This window comes from Botryllus schlosseri, chromosome 15 (genome assembly GCF_051294905.1).
Source record: "Botryllus schlosseri isolate E-star chromosome 15, Bs_hap1, whole genome shotgun sequence".
Taxonomy (NCBI): Eukaryota; Metazoa; Chordata; class Ascidiacea; order Stolidobranchia; family Styelidae; genus Botryllus; species Botryllus schlosseri.
The window spans coordinates 13,421,375-13,444,633 of NC_137250.1; the positions used below are offsets into that span (position 1 = coordinate 13,421,375).

The 23,259-nt window shown below is 40.4% G+C and overlaps 1 protein-coding gene across 2 annotated transcripts; it reads right to left on the minus strand.

The window, feature by feature from the left end:
* Positions 1–366: 366 nt before the first annotated feature.
* LOC145458080 (zinc finger protein 385B-like) lies at positions 367–21,989 on the minus strand. 2 transcript variants are annotated; one of them, XM_080336394.1, is made up of 9 exons: positions 21,744–21,989; positions 15,786–15,982; positions 15,500–15,613; positions 11,072–11,138; positions 10,120–10,587; positions 6,924–7,081; positions 6,802–6,861; positions 1,232–1,342; positions 367–955 (listed from the first exon to the last, which is right to left on the minus strand). In XM_080336394.1, exons 1-9 carry the CDS (start codon positions 21,937–21,939, stop codon positions 560–562), a joined length of 1,767 nt encoding a protein of 588 aa, XP_080192520.1. In that variant the 5' UTR covers positions 21,940–21,989; the 3' UTR covers positions 367–559. The 2 variants fall into 2 exon arrangements, with proteins under 2 accessions (XP_080192520.1, XP_080192521.1); XM_080336395.1 differs by lacking the exon at positions 21,744–21,989 and adding an exon at positions 16,829–17,705.
* Positions 21,990–23,259: the final 1,270 nt, after the last annotated feature.

Sequence of the window (23,259 nt, forward strand, 5' to 3'; positions counted from 1 at the left end):
CTTGCCACGAACCGGCCCGGCGGTTGAGAACCACTGTTTTAAAGGATAGTGTTGGAAGACGGATCTGGTGACAAATCTCCTAAGAAGTAGGGTTGTAGGCCCTGTTAATTGGGCCCATGACCAGCGTCTTGGTGCATGCCCCTTGTCGCTAAGATCAGTTAACGCCGCTCCAATAACAATCAACTATTATGCTTGACCTGGAGTAATGTTTAAATGAGTGTCAGTCATCTTAAACTGTATGTCTTGAAGGCAATGTCCACTTGTCCAGCCTTTCACTATTGTCGACTGAATAAATCGCGCACTTCCAAATTATCTTCTGGTTAGCAAGACCAATCGCCACTTCAAACGGATAGACCCGAACTGGAGTTCAACGCTTCATTAGAATTTTATTTCAAATATATTTTGCTCCAAAAGCAAAATGAATAAAAAAGGCAGGTAATCCAGAACAAATGATTCGGGATGCATGCATTTGCAGAACAGCAAATTCAAAACCGTTACGCCGAAAAGGTCAAAGTATAATAGATGTACATTTTAGAATCGTCTTAAGAAATAACAACGTTTAAATTCCGGCGTTCCAGTTGAAACCCAGCTCGCGATGCTCCAACCCAACGCATGGAGCGCTCAGCAAAGTAGACAAGTCTTGAGAAACGCTGGGGAATGGAGATTGTATCAAAGCGGTCCCGGTTGTTGGTATCTGATGTGGCGTCTGAGATTGGTGATGAGAAGGAAAACCGTGAGGTGGCGCTCCTATGTAAACTATTTCTGGCGCTTGCAGTATTTGTCCATTCGGGGTGATATAAGCCATTTGCTTCAGATGTGACGCATTTGATGCTTGGGCTATCATTTGTGACGCAATAGCTCCTTGTGGGGTTAGAGACAAGGGCTGTCCCGAAAGTTGTGGTGATAGAAGGATATGATTCGTCCCGTTAGAAATCGTCTTGAGCGCAGAAAGTCTCTGAATTTCATAACCAAGTTTAGCTTGAGATTGAGACATCACACATTTTCATACAGTGCACTTTCACGAGGCGAAATTCATAGCTGAATCCAGTACAATGCTATATGAGCTTCCTGTTCATATAGATCTCGCATGTTGGAAACAGTTTTCAACACATGTTGGTGGGCTCAGAATCTACCATTTAGCATTGGTTCTTAACCTGGGGTCCGTGGTCCAGTTATATTACAATTGGGATCCTCGTAAAGGCATAATGCGGTCACTATAGATAGAACATACCATGTGAGCTGCCGATCTCAAAAGGGCATGCTGCGTTCTTTCGTAAGGTGTCCAACGCGGTTTGGGGGGTTTTCCCTCTAGCATATTTCGATGCCGCTGACTTGATAAGTGCTGAAAAAATAACAGGACGAAATATGTGAAATACCATTCATATATAGATAATATAATTATATATATGTACCCGCTACCTCAGGAGCTTTCCTCTTACGTCTATGCCACATGCGAAAAACCTATACCCATATTTATGGGCACGAGCTTTCGCCTATGCCTCTATTGTTATGTTCTTCCATTTACGTTGGTATTTATTGACTATGATATGTAAATATAGCAATTAGTGTCAACCATAATTTCCCTGTGCTTTTTTGCCTTCGTATTTATAGCATTCTTAGGTGATCTACCCCGATCAGTAATCCTATCGTGCTCTCCTGTCTTAGTGATTCTGTAGGTGAAGATTAAATGTATTGGATAAGTATTGGATGTTCGTAGTATATGTTTTGATTGGTTGATTGGTTTTGATTGGTTTGTTAGCAATTTTATCTGTTCAATACACCACAAAAATGCGATACAGTGAAACGATAGGATGGTATCGAAGTGACCTGGAGTAGTCTAAGGAGTCAGACACCCACCTTGGCCTAGGCGATGTAAAGAGGAGGCATGCACACTGAATGAAAAGTATAAGAAGATATATATATATAGAAAATACCGACAAAAATGAGGTGGCATCGATCAATCAATCAGTTTTATTATGTCCCTGGAAGGCGAGATCGATAGGCCAGGTGGTGGTCCGGTAATCTTGGGGATGGACTAGTATTTATTTAGTAGTAAGTACTTGTATTTCGACTTGAATAGACATGCTCGTCGACTGTCGGATGGCCTGCGGGATACCGTTTCACACGTCAGATCCGGCATATAGAGCGATGGTCTTTTCGGTCGATCATATGATATTTGGACGTCGTGGACGCGCGTGTTTTGTACTTGTGCGCATTTGATTCCGAGGTAAAGAAGTCATTGAAATATTCGGGGCAATGACCGCAGTGGAACTGATACATAAACTTGGCGATTTTTAGTTTCCGCATATCTTCTATGCTCAGGACACCGAATCACTTCAGCAGCGACTTGTTGGATGGACAACCAGGCCCCCTGGCGGCCCTAGCTATGATACGGAGTACGTTCTGTTGTATTTTTGCAGAGGCTCGACTGCAGTTTTAATGGCAGCCCCCCAACAGAGGACGCCATATTGTAACTTCGATTGCATTAAGGATTTAAAGAGTATCAGCAGAACCCAGGCCAGCATGAAGCGTCTAAGCCTGTAGACCAGGCCACACTTCGGTGATAACTAAGTGTCTGGGGACTGAATATGACTCTTCCAGGACATGTCCGAGTCCAGTAAAACCCCGAGGTATTTGGCATTTTCTGTGTTGGAAACGGGTTGACCAGCGATGTGAACAGTTAGGTTATTTTTTGAACTTACCGTCAGCAATTGGAATTTCGAGGCGTTTATGCAAAGGTTATTGGGCAGTCCACTGATGTATTTTGAGCATTTGGTCATTAGTCAGGGCATCCAGGTCTGGCGTCGAAGATGCGGAAGAGAGGAGATGAGTATCATCAGCGAACAATATAGTGTTCAACGAGGAGGTTTCAAAAAAAATGTCGTAGACATATAAGGTCAAGAGGACCGGCCCAAGTACTGAGCCTTGGGGTAGACCACAGGTCTTCAGGTGAGGAGAGGACAAGGTGTTTGAGATTGCAACCATTTGTTGGCGTCCAGTGAGGTAACTTTTATGAGCTCAAATTGTGGGCCCCGGAACCCTTAACGCACCAGTTTCGAGATGAGTATTTTATGATCTATACGCAGTCAAACGCTTTTTTTAGATCAGGAAAAATGCTACATCCCACATTTCGCTTCTCTGAGATATCATAATACTGTGTACATCGACGTCGGCACGTCTTCAAAGTCTTGCGATAAATATACATTCGTAATGACACGTCAATTCCAGACATTCCACGCCTAATACGGATGCAATCGGGCAGTAACGCCTCGAGGTGACATCAAATTATTCCGATGTTATTTCGTCGAAATCTTTCCCGGAGCGTATGTGTTCCGTGTCGGCGGTGTAATTCCGTAAATAGTGAAACAAGCTCGTGAGGAATTATGGATTCCTTAGTCACTAAATATACCATTTTTCCACGCGCATGATACAATGATGCCGGGGCATACGATAATAAGTTATGGTAGGCCCAGATGATACATATCAATAAAAATTCGTGTGTGGTATAACGGATTATCTACACCATTTGTTTTCATTATCATCACGCTTCAAAAATCATGAAGAGAGATTTCTGTGTATGTATAGCTCGATAATCAATATAGCTATACAAGGCTCTGCGACGCATTCGTAATATCGTATGCAGGTTCGTTATCGGTAAGTGTTCGACTGTTATAGCTTAACGCAAAGCGGTCAATTCTTGAAAGTACATTTTGTTTACCTCAAAGCTCTTACTATACGGCTCCAATCTGAAACCCAATTGGAACAACAAATGTAGTGGAATCTACTACATTCAGTAATAATGAAACCTAGTCTCATACGAGCTGAACAAGTGAACATAGCACTTGTTCCATATATTCGATATCCTGCTCGTAAATTAGGAATAATTATGATTATCGGGTTGACCGATATGATAGGTGACATTTTGAATATGATGGCTAGATATGTGTTTAAATTATCCCTCATGTGTTTGCTCTGATCATGAGCCCTTATATCCATAGTGTTTATTTGTTATAGTTCCTATCTCGATGTCCCTTTGACCCACAAATTTCCCCTAACTGATTGAAAAGATAAAGGTGTAGGGTTGTAGGCTACTCTGTATAAATGTGATGTTGGACTGAATGCAAAAATATAATCGAATCAGATAATTTTAGCCTAACTTGGAAAATGGACAGATCCCTGGTTTAAATTTACAGTGCCTATTCATGGACAAGTTGAAACGGTTCGCATGTAAAAGCGTCCATGTACTGTAAAGTAGATGTCAATGCACCATCGGCTCGTGTGTCAGAAAACTATACTTTCCCATGCTAATCGAATTCGCCACGCTATTGTTTCGTTAATCACGACGGAAGTTGATTGGGAAATGAGGTCCGATTTCGGTGCAATTATTAGAGGATAACTTGTAAAATGTTAGCCGCAAAAAAAGCCAACGTTGCTGAAGTCGGCCGTGTTAACGACTATTCATAATGAGGTTGGGACACCATTCTAGATTTGAATCATACCTTGTTCAATTAAGAGTTATCGGGGATCAAGGTGCGGTCGTATACTACATTTACAGATAAACGTCTTTATGCCAATGACGGTCCGCTGTCCTGACCTTAAGCTCACGTTTCCATGAGTAATTGATATTCGAAGAGTGTTTTTTTTTTTTTTCAAGTATTCAGATACAACCGTGACATATCGATCTCGATACACAATGACACCTTCGTTTACTACATATACGCAATGGCCCTTCTGCCCCTTCAGTTGTCATAGAAAACTACATGCGAAAATATGGGTGAAATTGCATCTTGCACTGAGTTGAACCAATAAAAGGGTACCCTTTCATTATATCATAGATTTATTGCATTATTGTCGCGTCTTGAAAGGCCGCTTGGTTAAAATTAAATACCAGGGCAACGTTCCTCATTTCTGAAAGACAGCTAGCTACTCGTATAGATTTATTGAATTTTTGTCGCGTCTCGAAAGTCGCTGTCTTAACATTAAATACAAGCAGGAAGGTCCCCACACAACTTCGACGATAAAGATATTAATTCTAGGATTGAGGACCAATTTTCTGCGATAGTACAAAATTATCTACGTTATAGCAGGGATATCTAAAACTCCTCGACATCCCTGGTGTTATCGGTCGCTATGTTACGCTTCGACCAATATATTACCACTTTTCAAAGGCGCATTACAAAATTTTAAACTACGCTGTGTTTAAATCATTATCGGAAATTTCACAGTGGTACATGAACCCGCCATTTGAAATATAGTGTTAGGTAGATTGGGTCAGATAATCACAGGCTGGATTGGAAATTTATAAGCAAAAGAGATGGGACAAAGCGTAAACTGCGAACTTATTAGTAAAACTTGCGCGGTAATAATCCATAAGTATAACAGTCCTGTACATTTCATTTTAATTGCAAACTGTGTAAACATACTTTGATTCAGAACAGAGCCAATCGTCACCATCATAGTTTTGTGGTCTGCGACAATGATGTGAATAATACTGTTTGCTATTGTTTCGCAGTGAACTGCGGCAGAAAGAGTTTCTATATAATCTCAAAATTTCCCATTAATATATACCGATATTTGTCTGTGTGTTGTCTTCCGTGTATTATAGTATCATTTGATTTTCTCTCGTCTCTTGTTATGACTACCGGTACAGCTGACTTTGCCTAGCGTTAATTTTTTATTATTGTATTATTACGTCATACTTTGCCTTTTTGGTTTTCGTTTGAATCTCTCTCTGTATGCTTATTATTGTGCCGTTAACTCTCGATAAGGGGCACACGAAAAGTCTTCGAGTTAATAAATTCTTTACTGCAATGAATGTAGTCGTGAAAGCAATACTGAACTATTATTATTTTGCTTCGTCAGATGGAGCACGATTACACGCGTTAATCCGAATACAACATGCGGTTGCTGAATTTTTAATCGGTCCGGCAGACTGACCCTTAATACTTCGAAGTGTTAAGTGTACTTTCCGCCTTCAAAAGGGCTTTGTCCATTTTCACACGATTGTCAGTTACCAAAGCGTTAGGTTCTGCATAATTAGAGAGTGACACGAAAGAAAATGCATCCGACTATACTCTTTTACGATGTGCGGCGTTCAATTAGCGACCAAAATGTTTGATTTTTCTGGGAATGGTGCAACGATAATGCGCGTATGCTCTCCGGAAATGTGTTTGCGTGTGGAAAGAAAGGTCTCATCCAGATGGTATAATGTGCGAGATTGTGAGTGTCATCGAAACTTGTCGATAAACGTTTCCGTTATCCGAGGTTACATTTGTGATGTTCAATCCCTGAATATAGTGGTGAAGTCATGCTTTATTGCGTTCTGGTAATAAGATTTCTATAATTGCGGCTATAGCAAGACCTAGGGCGAATTGAATCAAGTATACCATGCTTCCGAATCGCTTGCTATCAAGGACCCCTGGTTAATAATGTTGGCCTGGCTCCAAGACAACAACGAAACAACGCCAATGACACATTGTAAGGTGACAAAGTATTATTACGTCAAAACGCAAACTGTATTTTTCTCCCCTTGACTATACACGACTGATTGGTGATTAATTGGCTATCAATCATCATAAACCACGTCTTCGTAATATCGCCGCGTCGTTACATTGGACTGGCGAGGTGTCTTTCATCCTTACTATTTTCATACACAGGGAATTACCACGTCCCAGAGAGAGGGAGAGAGAGAGAGAGAGCAGTGTTTACGGTGCACTGATCAGGGTTGCAGTGTAGTGCGATTGTGGGATAGGGTTTTTGAGTGTAATCACATCCATGACAGGCCTACACAAGCACACATACCTGTAACAATTGGATGTCCGAGTTCAAAGTTACGCGACACACCTCGCACCGGAACTGTTCCTGTAATTGTAAAATCAATTACTCTTCATTCCGATCAATACTGTCTATACTCCGTCTCCTACCGATCTGCCTTTCGGCTTATCCTCTTTCGCTGGCTTAGGCGGAGTCGGAATACCTTTTTCGATGTTCTTATGCCGCAAGCTATTCACGTGCTGCCTCATTTGATTTTCGGAGTTCACGTAAATATCACACACAGTGCACCTCAATGACTCTTTCAATACTGAAATAAAAATTCAAAATTTAGCAGTCCCGACGTAACGAGTTTAGCGATCGGCGAGAGACGTGGCGTAGGAGTGGGATCAAGTCCTTGGTGAATAATTTAAATACGCCGCCCTCTCCGCAGTGATTGATTCCACGGTGCGTACGAGATTGCGAATGCGTCGGAGCGTGCCAAAATTAGAGGCAGTTGGTTGGTTGGTTTGAGGTATTCATGGTGTTTGTCGACTACTATGGTCATTTACACCAGGCCGATATTTTTCATTTTTATTCTGTAACAGCCGACTTATAGCACGACCCACTTCTACGCTTTTTGTAAGACACCGCTTACGCGAATGAGGTGGCGAGGAGGAATTAGAGGCAGTGTTTTTACTGTTCGCGCACCGTTCGCCTACAATGTGTGCTACACAATGGTACATGTATACAATTGCACAGTACATGAACATTGCATAATCACACCATAAGGAGTGTTTCTTAAACATTTTAGCGCTCGCACCTCTTGAGCGGTCACGAAATGTTTCTCGTAACCCCTATCCAGGATGGAAACAGCATATTGTCAAGCCACACACGAGGCTGGTATTGGGCCCCTATAACGTTTTCAACACAACTGATGTGGATTTCGTGGACAGGAGACATTTCAGCGAATGAAGATATCAATATCGAAGGTTTCGCCGATGTGCTGTGATTTTAGGGTCGAAATGTTGATAGCTGGCACGGTGCACCGAAAAGTCACAGGTCTTAGTGTGTTCTGGTACGGAAATTACGGCCAGCGCCGAAATATCGGAGTGTGACAGTCCCTCCCCGGCAGGCTTGATACCCGTGGACTAACTAAATTTGAATTCTCTCATATTTGCGAAAAAGTCTAAACGCATTTATGTAACTTATGTTGTACTTTTTTCTTATAAGCCTACTGTTATTATGTCGGAGGGAATGGCATACCCAAATTTAAAGCAAGAATTCTCCTGAAGGGAATCGCGCAAAGCGCGAAGAAAATTTTCGAGTCCAAGAAATCCGGCCTATTATAGTCCACTTTATGTTAATTTGCAAAATATTATACGTAATTAAATAGCGTGTAATTGCACACTGCATCTCGTACCCCCTAATTTGGTACTTCGTACCCCAATGGGTCCGCAGACCCCTGTTGAATAACCGCTGCCCTAATGACATTCCAGAAAATATCACCCCAGTACTAGGAAAAACTTGACCGAATCCGCCCATAACGTTTGTCACCAAACTAAACGATGCACAAAAATGAGTTTATACGCGGATTTATCGCTTCCCAGCGTTCGACACCTGAAGAGACCTGATACCATATTTACTACAGCGGGATTATCACCCGAGTAGCACTTAAAAATTTACCAGGATATTCTATTGTGCCAAGTCGCCAAGGATCAATACAGCCGTAATTACAGCCGACGCATGTTATGAATATTTTCCTTAAGTCATTCGATATCGATTTATTTTGATTGGCAATATTCAAGGGGGAATTGAATTAATTTTACATGAAGTCGAGGTTTATTCCACTGTCACTCTACGCATAGCTACCATGCATTATCGATCATTTACTGCGCACAACGTTATAATTCCACAGAACTATAAATTGGAAAACTGATCAGCTAGATTGAATTACCGACAATATTTTTAAACTGCATATGTCAGATTCATTCATCTAAACGGGTGATGCGCAATTCATATGCAATTCACATATCTTGAGTCAGCACCATATTATGTGTAAAACCCACAATACTGTGCTGCATCAATATTGGGCTGTGTCTTTTCTGTGCTTTCAACGGATAAGTCGGTCCCGTGTCATTGGAATAGATAAACACGCATACGGATTGATTAGACTTCATTGTTGGAACTAGGTTTATCAGTAGGTTTTACTATGAATACAAGTCATTTAACCCCACTGATTTCCATGCATAACAACACAAGGATCTTGTTATTGGCGTCAGCGGTCCGTGAGACTAATTTGTTTATACTGAAAATATTGGGTAAACATTTGTCTGGCAGGAGCGTCTAGCTTGACATAGTTTGAGATTGCTCGTGTTCAGAGGTAGGCCGTGGGACGAGCGAGGTATACTGTGTTCAGATCATATATTAAATGCGTGGCAAATCCATAAAATTCGCAACATACGATACACGCTTTTGGTAACTTTTGAAACATTATAAAATCATATATCTACATTTAGAGTAACATTTAAAATAAAAATCAATTTAAATATTTAAACAAGGCCCTTGTTTAAAACATGTTTTTTTTAAAGTCATGGCGTCACGAATATTGAATTGTGACGTCATAGTGGATTGGCTTTGTCAATTGAAAATATAGGGCAAATATAGCTCATTGACGAAATATCTGTACTATAGCTGTTGAACCGACTATTTGGGGGGTTCCAACCATCCCATATCGATACACATCGGTTATGGCATAATTTTACAACTGAAAAAAAAAACATTTTTTTAAAAGGGCTTTGTTTAAAACACTGTTTAAAACATGTTTTTAATCAAAGTGTTTTAAACAACCGTTTGTTTTAAATGCAGCCCTGTTTACATTACTGTGAATGATACCCGCGTTTCGTTTTGAACTTTCACTGACCAATATGAAATTTATGCTATATTCCAGTTAGTGACATGGCGTAGCGGCGAGGAAGAGACTACATTTACGAAGTCAATATTTTTCGTTTCGTACAACACTTGCAGCATTGTGAAGTACGTCTAAATTAGACAATCAACTCTATATTACGACACGATGGAGAAGAACCTGTTACAAATTTTTGAATCATTTTGAAATTTGATGTCTCATTTCTCTAACTATAATGCACAAGCGGGGAACTTCTTGCTTTTTGGAATTGGAATTAAGTGTAGTATATTTGGCGGGCCGGCAGAACACTTTTGGCACGTACCGGTGGTTGAGAACCGCTGAACAACATTTTAGAGACAAGTAATAGTCAGATTGCATCTGCCTGTCTCTGCACCAGGCATGAGATAGATCTTAGTAACCGCAATAGCAACACTCCATATTTCCGAACTCAACACGTTTACCTGTAGGTTTTTCGACTCGGCTAATATATCTCGGTAGTGGATCAGGTAATATCACAGGTTCCCGCGGAGAAGTCGCACTACCGGCCTTTACGGCACTGCCTTCATCATCATTGATATCGTCACCTTCATCCGTGGGCGGAGATGATCTATCATCACTTAAAATTATTGCACTTTCAGTTGTAGTCGAATTGTCGAGTATTCGCCCATCGTTTATTGCACCCGACGCCGAATGGTGGATAGTTTGTTCTTGTGGTAATTCCATACGGTTGTCTGTCAACCCATCGGTGGCGGGTGACATATATTCGGTCGGGTTGTCAGTCTGGACTTGATCGCACGACTCCATTTTAGGACCGATTTCATCTGGCCTCAAGTCGTTCGCAGAGTTCTTAATATTCGTCGGAAAGGTCGCATTTAAACCACCCACCGCAGCTCCGGAGAAGCTTGGCTTTGTTGAAGATCGTTTGGTTTCTGGAAAGTACAACATGCAATTGTCTGCGCTCTATGTCTATGTCTATAGTCATCTGAAGCACCGCGGCTAATCAATATCAATTTGAAAGGGCATCGGAGGCAGTTCCGCGTGCCCTGCGATGCATCAAAATCACAACGAAAATTTCTGTACGTGATTAGCTATCTATAGTTACAGCACATAAATCATTGCCTACCCCGGGCACTGTCTGTCTCTGAATTGGTGAATAACAAGGAAGTATATACCTAGCGATAAGTCATTACAGTGCAGTTTTATACTCCAATCTGCGTCGTTTAATCTCTTCGCGCAGTGGCATGCCACAGGAAGTGTGTTGATGGTGTAATCCTAGGGATGTTACATCAGGTAAATGCGCTACCCACGCGCAGCGTTTGCGTAAGAACCTGTTTAGATTTCGCCCAAGCTCTCAGATATACACATATCTATGTCAACTGTAAACGCGCAGTAGGCCTATCATAATATACTAACCTCGCGTCCTCTTCAGGAACATCACCTTTGCGTGTTTCTTTCCTTTATAATGCATTTCAGCTTGATTCTGTAAGTTAACACAAATGTCACGAAACCCGAAAGCCCAAATCGGGGGTAATGGACAAGAGTTATCAAACGAAATGCACGCAATCCCTGGTGAATTTTAGTCATAAATCAAGGAGTAGTTATGAGATCGTACTCCTCGTGAATTTGACGGCACGATGCCTAAGCTATTTTAAAATGATGCACGGCCATGAACGATGTTATCAGATATTCCAATTTGAGAGATCATGGACCCACCTTCAAAATAATTTGAATGTGAGCCTGAGAGACATAGAAAATTCAGTGGTAAATAACCATTTCTAGCTCACTATGGCACAAGAAGAGCTCGATGATCTAGGATTCACGACCATTCGAGTATTTTCCATAGGATTCACACCCTCCGAGTATATTTCACCTAAGACTTTTTTTTCTGGGATGCAGCTTACCGTGTTAAACGAGAAACACACCGCCATACCCAAAATCGAGGTGGTCCATGAGAAATAAGAAAATGCTCTTTTAGATACACGCCGTTCTGACGCTACTAACCCAAACTAACGCGATAAAAGCTCTGAAAATACACTAAACTATAGTTACGTGGGTTTCATATCCGCCGTCAATCTTCTATTTAGTTTCAATGACAAATGATCAACTGGTCAATGAGGTTCGCGCTACGACTTCGAACCCATCGCATGCGCAACATTATGACTTGGTACCTCCACCACATTTCGTACGTGATTCTCGCACGTAACGGACGCCCCCAATCTGCTTGCTACCAAAATTCTAGCTATAAAATCACTACATAGAAGCAGAAACTTGTATATTTGTTATCGCGGCTCTCTAACTAAATAAGCCTTGATCACGAAAAGAAGCTGTATGTCGCAGTTCGCGGAGTAAACTGTGTGTACAATGGCACACTGTACAGGTACACTGTACAGTACATGTACAAAGTATCCTTACGCTATGGAAAACTGACTTTCAAAACATTCCGAATCCATCGCTATGTTATAGGTTTCCTGGAGCCCCGAGCAACTATGATTAGATGAGGTCGGAGCCTCTCGACAATCGCACGGAAATCCGGCGAACGATTGGTTCGTGAAGACTATCATCATGTAAAAGTAGTATCAAGCTGTGTTTTCTTCAAACATAATCGATTCTAGAACCGGGAGGATTAATTCTACCTTTCTAACATACAATGTCTTCCACAACACAAGGATAAGTTCCACCTTCAAGAGACAGCAGCTATACTTGCATCTCTATTACAGACCCGTAACAACATAGGCCGTGTGTTCCCTACAAGATCAATAAATCATTTACGAAGCCTTACTAGTTAGTATGTGTTGCCTAAAACAAAGCCATGCTGTAAAGTTTCCGACAACCAAAAGAAATTACTCCTCCTACTTTCCCGTACGACAATAGACGAGTCTGTTTCAGTAAATTATTGGATCTGCGTTGCACCGACGAAATTACGATATGAAGTTACTCGCTGCGACAATCCATTAGTGTCTTTGTATTTTACCTATAGAATATACGGCACGCCAAGCTACTGCGTCATTATGCGTGACTGATATAAAAATAATGCACTGTGTTGCCAAGGAAAACAAAGTGTCAGGTCGACTTCCTTTCTGGATGTACCAAATGCCCGCCACGTGTAATCAACATATCCTTCGACAATACCACAATAGATCGAGTATACATTGTAACGGGGCCTACGACACTTGGTATCGTAGTAGACTTAGTATCGTAGGCCCCGGTCGTAACTTAATTTATCCAGGTATCCATCCAGTCGTACGATACTTGAAATCACGGTTGGCAGCTGGCATATTGAATACCAAGCGTCACGATTTTGGCGTTTTTGGAATGCGTTTCGCTAGACTTTTCGTGGTTTGGTATAAGGCTCGGAATTTGTGATATTTTTTCACATAGGGACATTTTACTAATGTTTCGGCTTATGACACATTATCATTCCTAATTTCCTCGTTGATCTGGCGTGTCAAACTGAGTTCGGCATCCATTTCAGTTGTACGCCAGGTCACCCTTTAAGATGAATGTGTGTGAAGAAAAGTGATACAGCGGATTGCTCGGATAAGGCGGTCTGGGGGCTTAGATAACCATAGTGGGGACTGGGGACGCAAAACTGACATTTTAGAATCTTAGGGAATCTGTTTGGGCCTCGAGTGTCAACAAGCAAATTTGTGACAGCGTAGACAAGACCGGAGGAGCGAGATGAAGGTCGTGAGATGGTTAGCATGTGCGAAAAATTCACTATAAATCTTATCGCAAGAAAGTTTTGCGAGTCGGATAAAGTCGTCGGATGGGCCGGTTGTTTGTTATGCCCGTCGTTGGTCATTTCAGTCTCATTGATACAGCCGAAAGGCAAACATTGGCAAAGCATCTGTCCTGATTCTCAACCGAATTAATTTGCTCCAGATGACACGGAGTTCCTCGTGTATCCTATTGTATGACGGGATTAATTCCGTAAACATAAGTCCCTCATTCGGCGTTAGAGAAACAGTTGAATCATCACATCACTTTCCGTGTGTCGACAAATCTGCTTTCATCGCACATTTGTGATCGAATTTTGCCGAATATCATGAATTCCCCCGACCGCGGTTTATTGAAATTATCTTGTAACAAATATAGTCCGTAGTGCCAAAGATAAATACTGGTGATAGGCTACACTATATAACTACTACATAACAATAAAAAATGAACAGTTTCAGTTCTGTGGAGTTATATTAAGCATCTTAACGAAAGGTGCCAATGCATGTCTACGCCTATGAAATACGGTGGAATTGATTTTCCCGTCCAAAAACTAGAACCAACGTAATCGTAATCACCACCTTTCCCATCTGTATAATACACCGATGCCGAACCGGACATTGTTGTATGGAAATGTGATATAAATGTGTAATACGTATTATCGCATGCTATTCAAATATTGGCAGGCGAATTGGTTCGCGACATTTATTTTGTAAGCATTAACTTTAACGGACACAAATTAGTGATCCAGTATCGTGAAAATGCACGTAAAAGTCACTTCACCATTAAAATTGATAATGATTTATGGTCGCTATTATATGTGTATACAATGTATATTGCGAGTTTCAAGAAAAATCGACAAAAATTTGTTTATATGAATTTTATTGCTAATAAATCATAATAATCTGTAGCGGGCGAGATCTTTTAAAGTATATAGCAATGCAAGCCTACGCCGGATTAAAAAGCGAACAGGAAACCCGTCTTAGTGACATTTCTCTCGAAAATTGTGTCAATGATTAAAAGGTTCGTGATAATTGCTGCCGCGTCGGCACGCTATTTTAAAAAAAGCCTGGCACGGATCCTGTCGGAATCTCTAAAATATAGATTCAGTGCAGTACACGCTGTCCTTGTTTTGATCGCATTTGCGCTCCGTGCGGGCTGGTAATTTACGCAATTCAAAACCAGATCGATAAATTGGCGTAATTAGTGACCTCGGCACCAAATCATCTGTACCGTACGGTGCGCAATAATACATAATGCGGCACGCATATTCGTGCCAGTTAATCGGTGATAAAAGTTCTCAATCAACATTTCAATCCATACGACCGATCGATATTACCGTATATTCGTTGTAGTGTGTTTTTGAACAAGGCACTCAAAATATAACGAGCCAATTTAATCGATACGAAAAGAAACGGAGAAAGCACTAATCGCGCACTAAATTATGCATTGACATCTCGGCGAGGCCGCGCGTGCGTCATATTTTGGTCGCTTGAAACTTTGACAAAATTACAAACAATACCACGGGCGAAACATTCTGCTCCGTCTACCAACTTATAAATAACAATATTCCGGTGGGTCGATCAGTCAGACGTCAACGAAACTTTGACCTCGAGTTCGACGATAATTTCTAATAAATCATACTTGTGATAAATCACCTGATATGCGAGATCATGGATGAAACATGTGAAATTTCGTCTGTTTCAATTCCAACACATCATGTGCGCAACGTATCTTATATAATATGTATAACTGATACGTTATGTTATAGTGGTTAGAGGTATATGGTATTGGATAGAGTGTAACGAAATTCGGAGATTGTGATAGATCGATTTTTAGTGATTGTGACGCCGTATCGCGCCCATAAGGAGAGGGATACGAAAACATTGCAATTGAGGCGCAATCGTTGCAAGCAAAGCACAATCGGCAGTGCGAGATTGCGTGTGTACAATGTACTGTAAACTGTACAGTGTACAGTGTACATGTACAGTACAGTGTACACAGTGCCCAGTACAGCAGATATTATGAGCCGCTATCTAATTCGAATGGATAACTTACCCATGCCCATTGCCCATATTGTGAGAACAAAGTTCCATTGCTGATAACATAATTCAACTGATATCTCACCTGTGAGTTAAAGATAACGTTGCAATCGTCGCACCGCCTCATTTCAGGAGTCGCTTTTTTGCTTTGATTGTACATAGCCTGATGCAGAACCGCCTTTTCCACGGGCCCTAATTTCTGTGGGAGAGCGCACGAACGTAAAACACCAACAATTGGTCGAACAAAGAATGCTTGAAATGACTTGTATGTAATCGACTTATTAATTATTCAGGGAGGCAATCGTATACTCTATTTTACGGTCGCGTCTGATATATCGCAGTTCGTATTCTGTACGCATTTTGATGCTTACCGGATCTCTGTCAATTCCGAATATTCCTTCTTTCTGAGGAGGGCAGTGCAAATACCCATCTGCAGCGATAATATGTTGTTGTTGTTGTTGTTGATGCTGCGAAATATCTGGCAGTCCATTTATGTGCGCACTCTTGGGCGACGAAGCTGCCGATGGTATCAATTTAGCGGATCCTACTCCGTTTGTCCAATTGCAAGCTGAAGAGAAATGGGCTATTTTGACACCAGCCGTAGTGAGGGGTGTTTGGAACGCTAATTGTCGAAATGTGGTAAAAGTCCGTTTCTGTAATATCTCAAGACATAAAAAACTTTATCCTATCGCAAGACGCTACAATTGCTTAGATGCTTAGTCAAAGAAGCCGTGTTTTAAGATATCAGTATTATTGCGTATCATTTATATTGAATAGATAACGTTCGCCTTAAGCTGTAATAACTAATGGAATACATTTACAAATGAGATGGCTTTTCGAACTGCAGTTTCACGTCGTTCAACCTATTTTATCGTTATGATCTTTTCCTATTCCCACTTAAAAACAATTCGTTATTCTCGACACGATGAACAGTTGAATACACACAGGTCTAAATACCGAACTCGATGGTATACCACCAAACGCAATGTTTTGGCAGGGATGCTATAAGCCTAACCCTGCCTTGTCATCCTGTTCGTAGTGGGTGTGAACTTCGTCTTTGCTTATTATTTAATTGCTCGATCGAGAGGAGTTTGCAATCGTAGCATAACACGTGCTCGCGTATATGTCCCTGTTATGTTCAGTGCAAATGACTTGGCCTTCTCATACTCAGCTGATAGCCTGTTACACTTTCCACGGCGAATACATGTTTTGCTGAAATGGCGGCATGATCGCCGTTTTCGTCAATCTACGTCTCTTTGAAAGTGGCAGTAAATTCGCTATGAGGACCAGCAGTCTAACAGAAACTTCAATGATATATATTTATATGTTGGTCTGCAGTTTCACAGCACTAAGCTGATGACTCTTCAACTTCAGTCTTCATGATAAGTAGCCCACATCAGATGTAATTTCTTACCGGGCACAACATTGAGTAGGACACGTTGAACTGGAGCAGATAACATTCCCCTTCTCGTCACAGGACAGGATTTTATACTAATCGCCTAAAATGCCTATCCGCTGAATATCGAACATAGACGCGAGAAACAATTGCGTTAAACTGCTATGTTTCAGCACCAGGGAATTAAAAGGCCTCGATCCAATATGAAATCATGGTCAGAAACGTTTGATTACATACATTGGATAAATTATGGCCTCGGCAGAGTTGTTAAATCTCACCTGAGGCTAAAATCTCGGCTAAATGGCGACAAACAGTCAGTTTTCGAATGTAAGAGAAAAGCTTGTGTAATTGTATTCATTTCGATAGTGCGAAAATGACAATTTACGGTCTCAAAATGGAACCAGCGAGTGCTAAGGAGTGTGCTTTCACGATTTAACAACACTACTGCACGTCCAATGTCAATATAGCGTCAGTGAGTCCATCAGGCGTCATGCAAAGGCGTACACCGCAAGAAATCCAAGTGATTATGACGTAAATCGGCGAATTCTCATATCTTCTCGACTAAATCTGTCCTCACATACCCTCTTGTGAGCATGGCATGATAATCATTTCGATTACCCAAAACATCTCTAGCAGTGTCTACTACGGGAATCGAGCCTCATCGCATCCGACGTAACAATGCAGCGCGACGATAACGTTTCAGACAAATCAATTCGAAATTCAGAATATCGGTCATGTTTGAGTTGACTTCAAATATTTAAATTAAAAAGCAATTTACCGTCTGAGCACGGTGACATACAGCTCATAGTTTAGTACGATTTACGCATCAGCGAGTTAAACTTGATATCCAGCATCAATGTTACTTACAATGAAAGCGGACAATTTCCCACGTTGCCACCTATCTCTCTCTCTCTCACTTTCTCTCTAGCTCTCTCCCTATCAATATATATATATATATATATAATATATATACCACTTCAACTTTTTTCATCTTTCATATCGTACCGCAACATTTCCCAGCCATGTTGGCTAAACAGAACCCATTCATGAATCAGGGCGTTAGTAGTATATCAAACTTTCCATTGTTCCTGCTATCCGCGCCCCGCAACAAGGTCACTCTCTTTTAAATATCAGTCACTAATCTAATTTATCAAATTCATTTCGGTAACGCGACCGCAAGAATATGATAAGCATCTTCCTGTTACGTTACGCCGGCAGAACCTAAAACGGTTCAACCTTTATCTCACCACATACGCATTTGCACTGTTTTTACTTTCTTTCAGAGGCAAACAGATATGGTATAAAATTTCGTGATACTGGTCACAACATGATTGATTATTGGAAAGTCTAAAACTATGCGTTCTGTTTCAAGCGGCCGCTTATACTGAATACCAAATAAAGTAAAGCACTCCGCAGGTAAAAGCTATCTCCTCCGCTATTTACCAGCACCAGAATTTGCGCAAAACAGTACAGAAAAAGACTCATTGCATTTTGATAGATGACCTATCCAAAGTCTTCCTGTCTGGAAGGAGGCGGGTTTACGCGGTGGCTATGCGATTTTCATTCAAGCGTGAGCCGTGTTACGACGTTGCTGTAACAGCGTGGTTTTGAAACCAATTTAAATCACGCGGGTGTTTCAAGTGTTGTATAATGTACTAAAACTGGAAATGAATTGTTAAATTGGGTTGCTGATCGATCGGTCTTTGCGGAATAGCTACAGAACTTCATTGCCATGCACAACTCGCACGATACTGAGTGACATCATAAAGTATAAACCGGAACATGACATTATTCGATTTTAGAGTTCTACGTATACTGTATTCTCAGTCGATTCATCCCTAAAGCATATCGCAAAAATGAATGAATATACAATGTATACATTCTCCCATGAAAATATGAAAATATACCTTTGGAGTTATCGAACATCTTAAAAGCTGCAAATCGCTGTAAAACTGTATTAAGATTATAGCCATAGAAGATGAGGCTGTGTCGATTTTTAAGTACAGTCGAAATTGATCAATATTTTATACTAACTTGAAGAGTACTCAGTATTAGGTTAAGTGTTAATTTCAGTGCGGCAACAGTCACGCTGAGTTGATAGACTGGGAAGATAACTACATGCAGAATAGAGTAAACTAGCTAGATTCCCTGTTAAGCATTTTCGTAGTGCTCGCATGGATAACAAAGTGTGTTATTTATCCACGTCACACAAGAAGACGAACTTCGTATGAAGTTTGCAGTGGAATTCAACTGTCACAAAAGTTGTTTCGAAAGTACTCCCATTCCCACTGCATCTCATCGTGCGGGAGTACTAGAAAACTAGTCTCGCTATATCCTCAGTATCAGTATCAGTTTATTAATATTTTCATCATTCCAAAATATCACAAAACTGCGATACAATGAAATTATGTTTCCTAATTCTGTAGCTAGGGTTGCATTTATAACAAAAATCAATTTAAAACAAGCATGTTTTTTTAAGCCCTGACGTCATGAATATTCAATTGCGACCTCATAGTGGATTGGCATTGACAATTGAAAATATAGGGTAAATATTGCTCTTTTGGCGAAATATCTGTAATATTGCTGTTGAACTGATTAGTTTGAGGGTTCCAACTATCCCATATGGATATACGTCGGCTATATCGGGTGGTAGCTGTCCGCAGGCTCATACAACATGTTTTTTGGAAAGTATTTACACAATTATGGAATACCTTTGCAACTTGATAAAAAAATATTGAAAGGCCTATTTTAAAACACTGTTTAATCATGCTTTAAACAAAGTGTTTTATAACACCGTTTGTTTTGAATGCAACCCTATATGTAGCCCCCGTATGGTAAACTAGCTGCTATGTTAAAAAAATTATCGCTTCCATTAGTTACCTGTAAAATACCTGTAAAATCTCGTGTGTGCTAGTCATCATGTATGTGGTCCAAAAGACCTAATCGGTCATAAGCGCCACTATCGAAACAATAATAATAATAATTAGTTACCTTTGACGAAGATTGTAAAATATATTCTCGTCACTACACTGCAATAGTTAGACCGGTGCCCACGATAACATTATGATATATAGTTTATCGCGCTGCTGTTGAACTTACACGAAATGCCACTGGGGTCAACTCGCCGTCAAAACCGTGTGAAATAAAATAATATTCAATTGGAGCACCCAACCCACACTCCCATTGATAGGCAAGCAGGAACTCAATTCAAGTATAGAACTGACAAATATTATTATCTCAAATCATCTTCGTTATTGTTTTCTTATACATCCCGACAAATTTGGGCCTCACTATCAATTCTATATATAATATATATCTATAATAATTCAATATATAATTTTTCAACGGTGGAAGCAAGCTATAGTGGTACACTGACCTATCAACCCTGACCCCTTGTTATCCCCTCCATTGGCGTTCATTTGTTTGAGTTCTTTCTCCTTATTATAGGACATCGGATCAAACGATCGTAATAGTTGCCCATCATTACCTACATTATAAAAGCGATTAATCGCATCTTGCCTACTCGATTCCTGGTCCGATGAGTATCACATGAGCTATGTATGTAAACCATTTTAGGGCTTTCTTGTCAAATGTTCGTAATGTGTAGGCAAGAGCTTAGAAATCCTAGGACCAACAATTTCGTAGTGAAGCGATCGTTTTATGATGATTAGTTTGCTCGAAATTCGGAAGTCTCTGTTGAGCACGGTCCAGAGCGTTGACTCGTATTCGAGGCCTCTTCAGTCATCCACGACAAAGAAAACACTGTTTAGGTATGGCTGCTGAGGAACACGGAACTTGCTATTGATTCGCACCTTAAGATCTCAGGTCAAAACTCAATTCAGCGGTATGAAATTACTTTTCACTCGTGAATGACACGCAAGCCTTAACATCACTATCAGAATGACTTCCATGCTGCCACACTTGTGGATTTCCTTGCATTCCTGTTGCTGCATTATACGCCATCATTAGGGCTGTTCAAAAATAACTTTTTTTCCTGAATCTTGCTGGTTACTTGATTAAATCGTTAGGTTGCCTTAAAAAACGACGCATACCAAACTTGAATTCATTCCGACAAATATTCGCGGGTTACGTAGAGTTTGAAAATTTTGGATTTGCCCAGAAACGCAAAAAAAAATTTTTCTCAAATTTTTTTGCCAACCCCATAAAATTGTTGGGCTGTCTTCAAAAACTATGCAAAACAAATTTGACTCAATTCCAAGCTGTAGAAGCGGAGTTATTCCAGTTTTTAGGTGATAATTCTTGGATTATCCACCAATCAAGGATAATCCCATAATTATCGAATAAAAACAGAAATAACTCCGGTTCTACAGCTTGGAATTGAGTCAAATTTGTTTTGCATTGTTTTTGAAGACAGCCCAACAATTTCATGGGGTTGGCAAAAAAATTTGAGAAAAATTTTTTTTTTGCGTTTTTGGGCAAATACAAAATTTTCAAACTCTACGTAACTCGCGAATATTTGTCGGAATGAATTCAAATTTGGTATGCGTCGTTTTTTAAGGCAACCTAACGATTTAATCAAGTAACCAGCAAGATTCAGGAAAAAAAGTTATTTTTGAACAGCCCTAGCCATCATACAGGTCTCCAGCGATTAAATCAATGATATTGAAGCAAAGGTATTCTACACAATGAGAAGAAATCAGGTTAGTTTTTAGCCTACAAACTACCACAAACTAAATGGCACTCAACTTCGAAATTACATATTACGGTAAAATCAGTTCGGTTACGAATCATCTTATTATATTGAAAGAGAAAAATGTCGCAATTTCCGCTTTTCAAGACAAAATAGGCAGATAACTCGGCCATAGTAGTTGAAACAAAGTCTAGGGATGCTGAGTTGACTACACCGCCCACCGGATCGGCATAATTTACAACATCGGTGAGGATTTGTGAGAATAGTGAATTATTTACTCACACGCTACGCCCGTTAACAGTGGGTTAACAGCAGGCATGAATGGGAGATTCATCGGTATATTCATTTCCACTGGGTTTCCATTGATTGTCACAATGGCTCTTCTTTGAGTGGTACTTGAATTTAGCCCTCTTGCAGTGCAATAGTCAGGAACAGCAGTGGCTTGATCCGCCCTAATGCCGTGATGTGATGCATGCATTTACTTGTCCCAAGGCAAATTCTCAGGAAACTTAGGAATCTGTAAATATATCAATGAAATATGTACAATTGTACATGGTGCTACAGCATTGAATACAGATGTAAAATGTTACCGTTTCCTATACCATGGACACTGAACAGCATAGATGAATTAGTTTGTAAGGCGTTTTCATGTTCTAATATGTCAGAAGTTTCACAACTTTTAAAACGATAGAATTTACCTCCATTGCAATGACACCATAGGACTGTCACAAAAGCATTTATGAACTAACTGCATCAATAAATTTGTATGTGGTTTACAAGTTCCTAAACGAATATACTGAGCCATAGAATCTGTCAATTAGATGGGTACGGGAACATGTGTTTCAAAGGTGGTTCGTGAATTGAACGAGATTGAAGTCTGATGCTTAAGATAATCAATGAATAGAGACGCGAATCATATAATTTTACGATACTTTCCCAGTTTTATCAAGATGTAATTGGATGTGCAACTTACAGATTGTAGATTCTTGTCAGCTCAAGTGCTCATTATTTATTTAATCTGTCAATCGATCTTTGAACTAATTCCGTCACAGGTGAATTCGTTTCTTTTGGTAGGCTGCGAACTGTTACCACAATCGAACGTTCTCGAATCTCGTCGAAATCGCTATGGCACGATTCGTGTTTATTTGTTTCAGGACATTCGCAGAAGTTGATGTTAATCAAATATTTCAATTCACAGGCAGAAGAATCGGGAATCTGCTCCAATATAACTCATTTGCGTAGACAATGCACGTTTACTGTGTAGAATTGATATCCGCTGCGCCATTTGTAGACATTGTTGGTGAAACAAAAGTACTATTCCGAAGTTGTTAAATATGAATCGAAGCTGGGAATGTGTGCCAAACTCAAAATCAGCAACACGATGACGGAACTTAAAATAGCAATGGCGCTTCGACATATCCATTAGCGCTTCATACAATGTAATTGTATTATATCTCCCTTGCTTTGCCGTTGCAACGGAAATATCATGAGTCCCCACAAGTCTTGATTTTCGGAAGAATCACACGGTTCTCTTCGAGCGCCCTAGATTCTTCGCAGTGCTTCCTAAAGCTCCTAACTCAAAACTGATCGCTATACAACCGTCACATTGTCCGCAAAATCGCAATCTCTCCATATTAGCAATGACCGCACTCCAACGAAATCACACCAGCTATCAAAGTGCAACGCAAATTAGTTTACGTCGTATTTACGTTTGTGACTAAGTACAAATTCGCAAGTACTTGTGAAATGGTCGTCCACATTTTCCCACTCGAAAAGCAGCTGCGATACTGTGTCATGG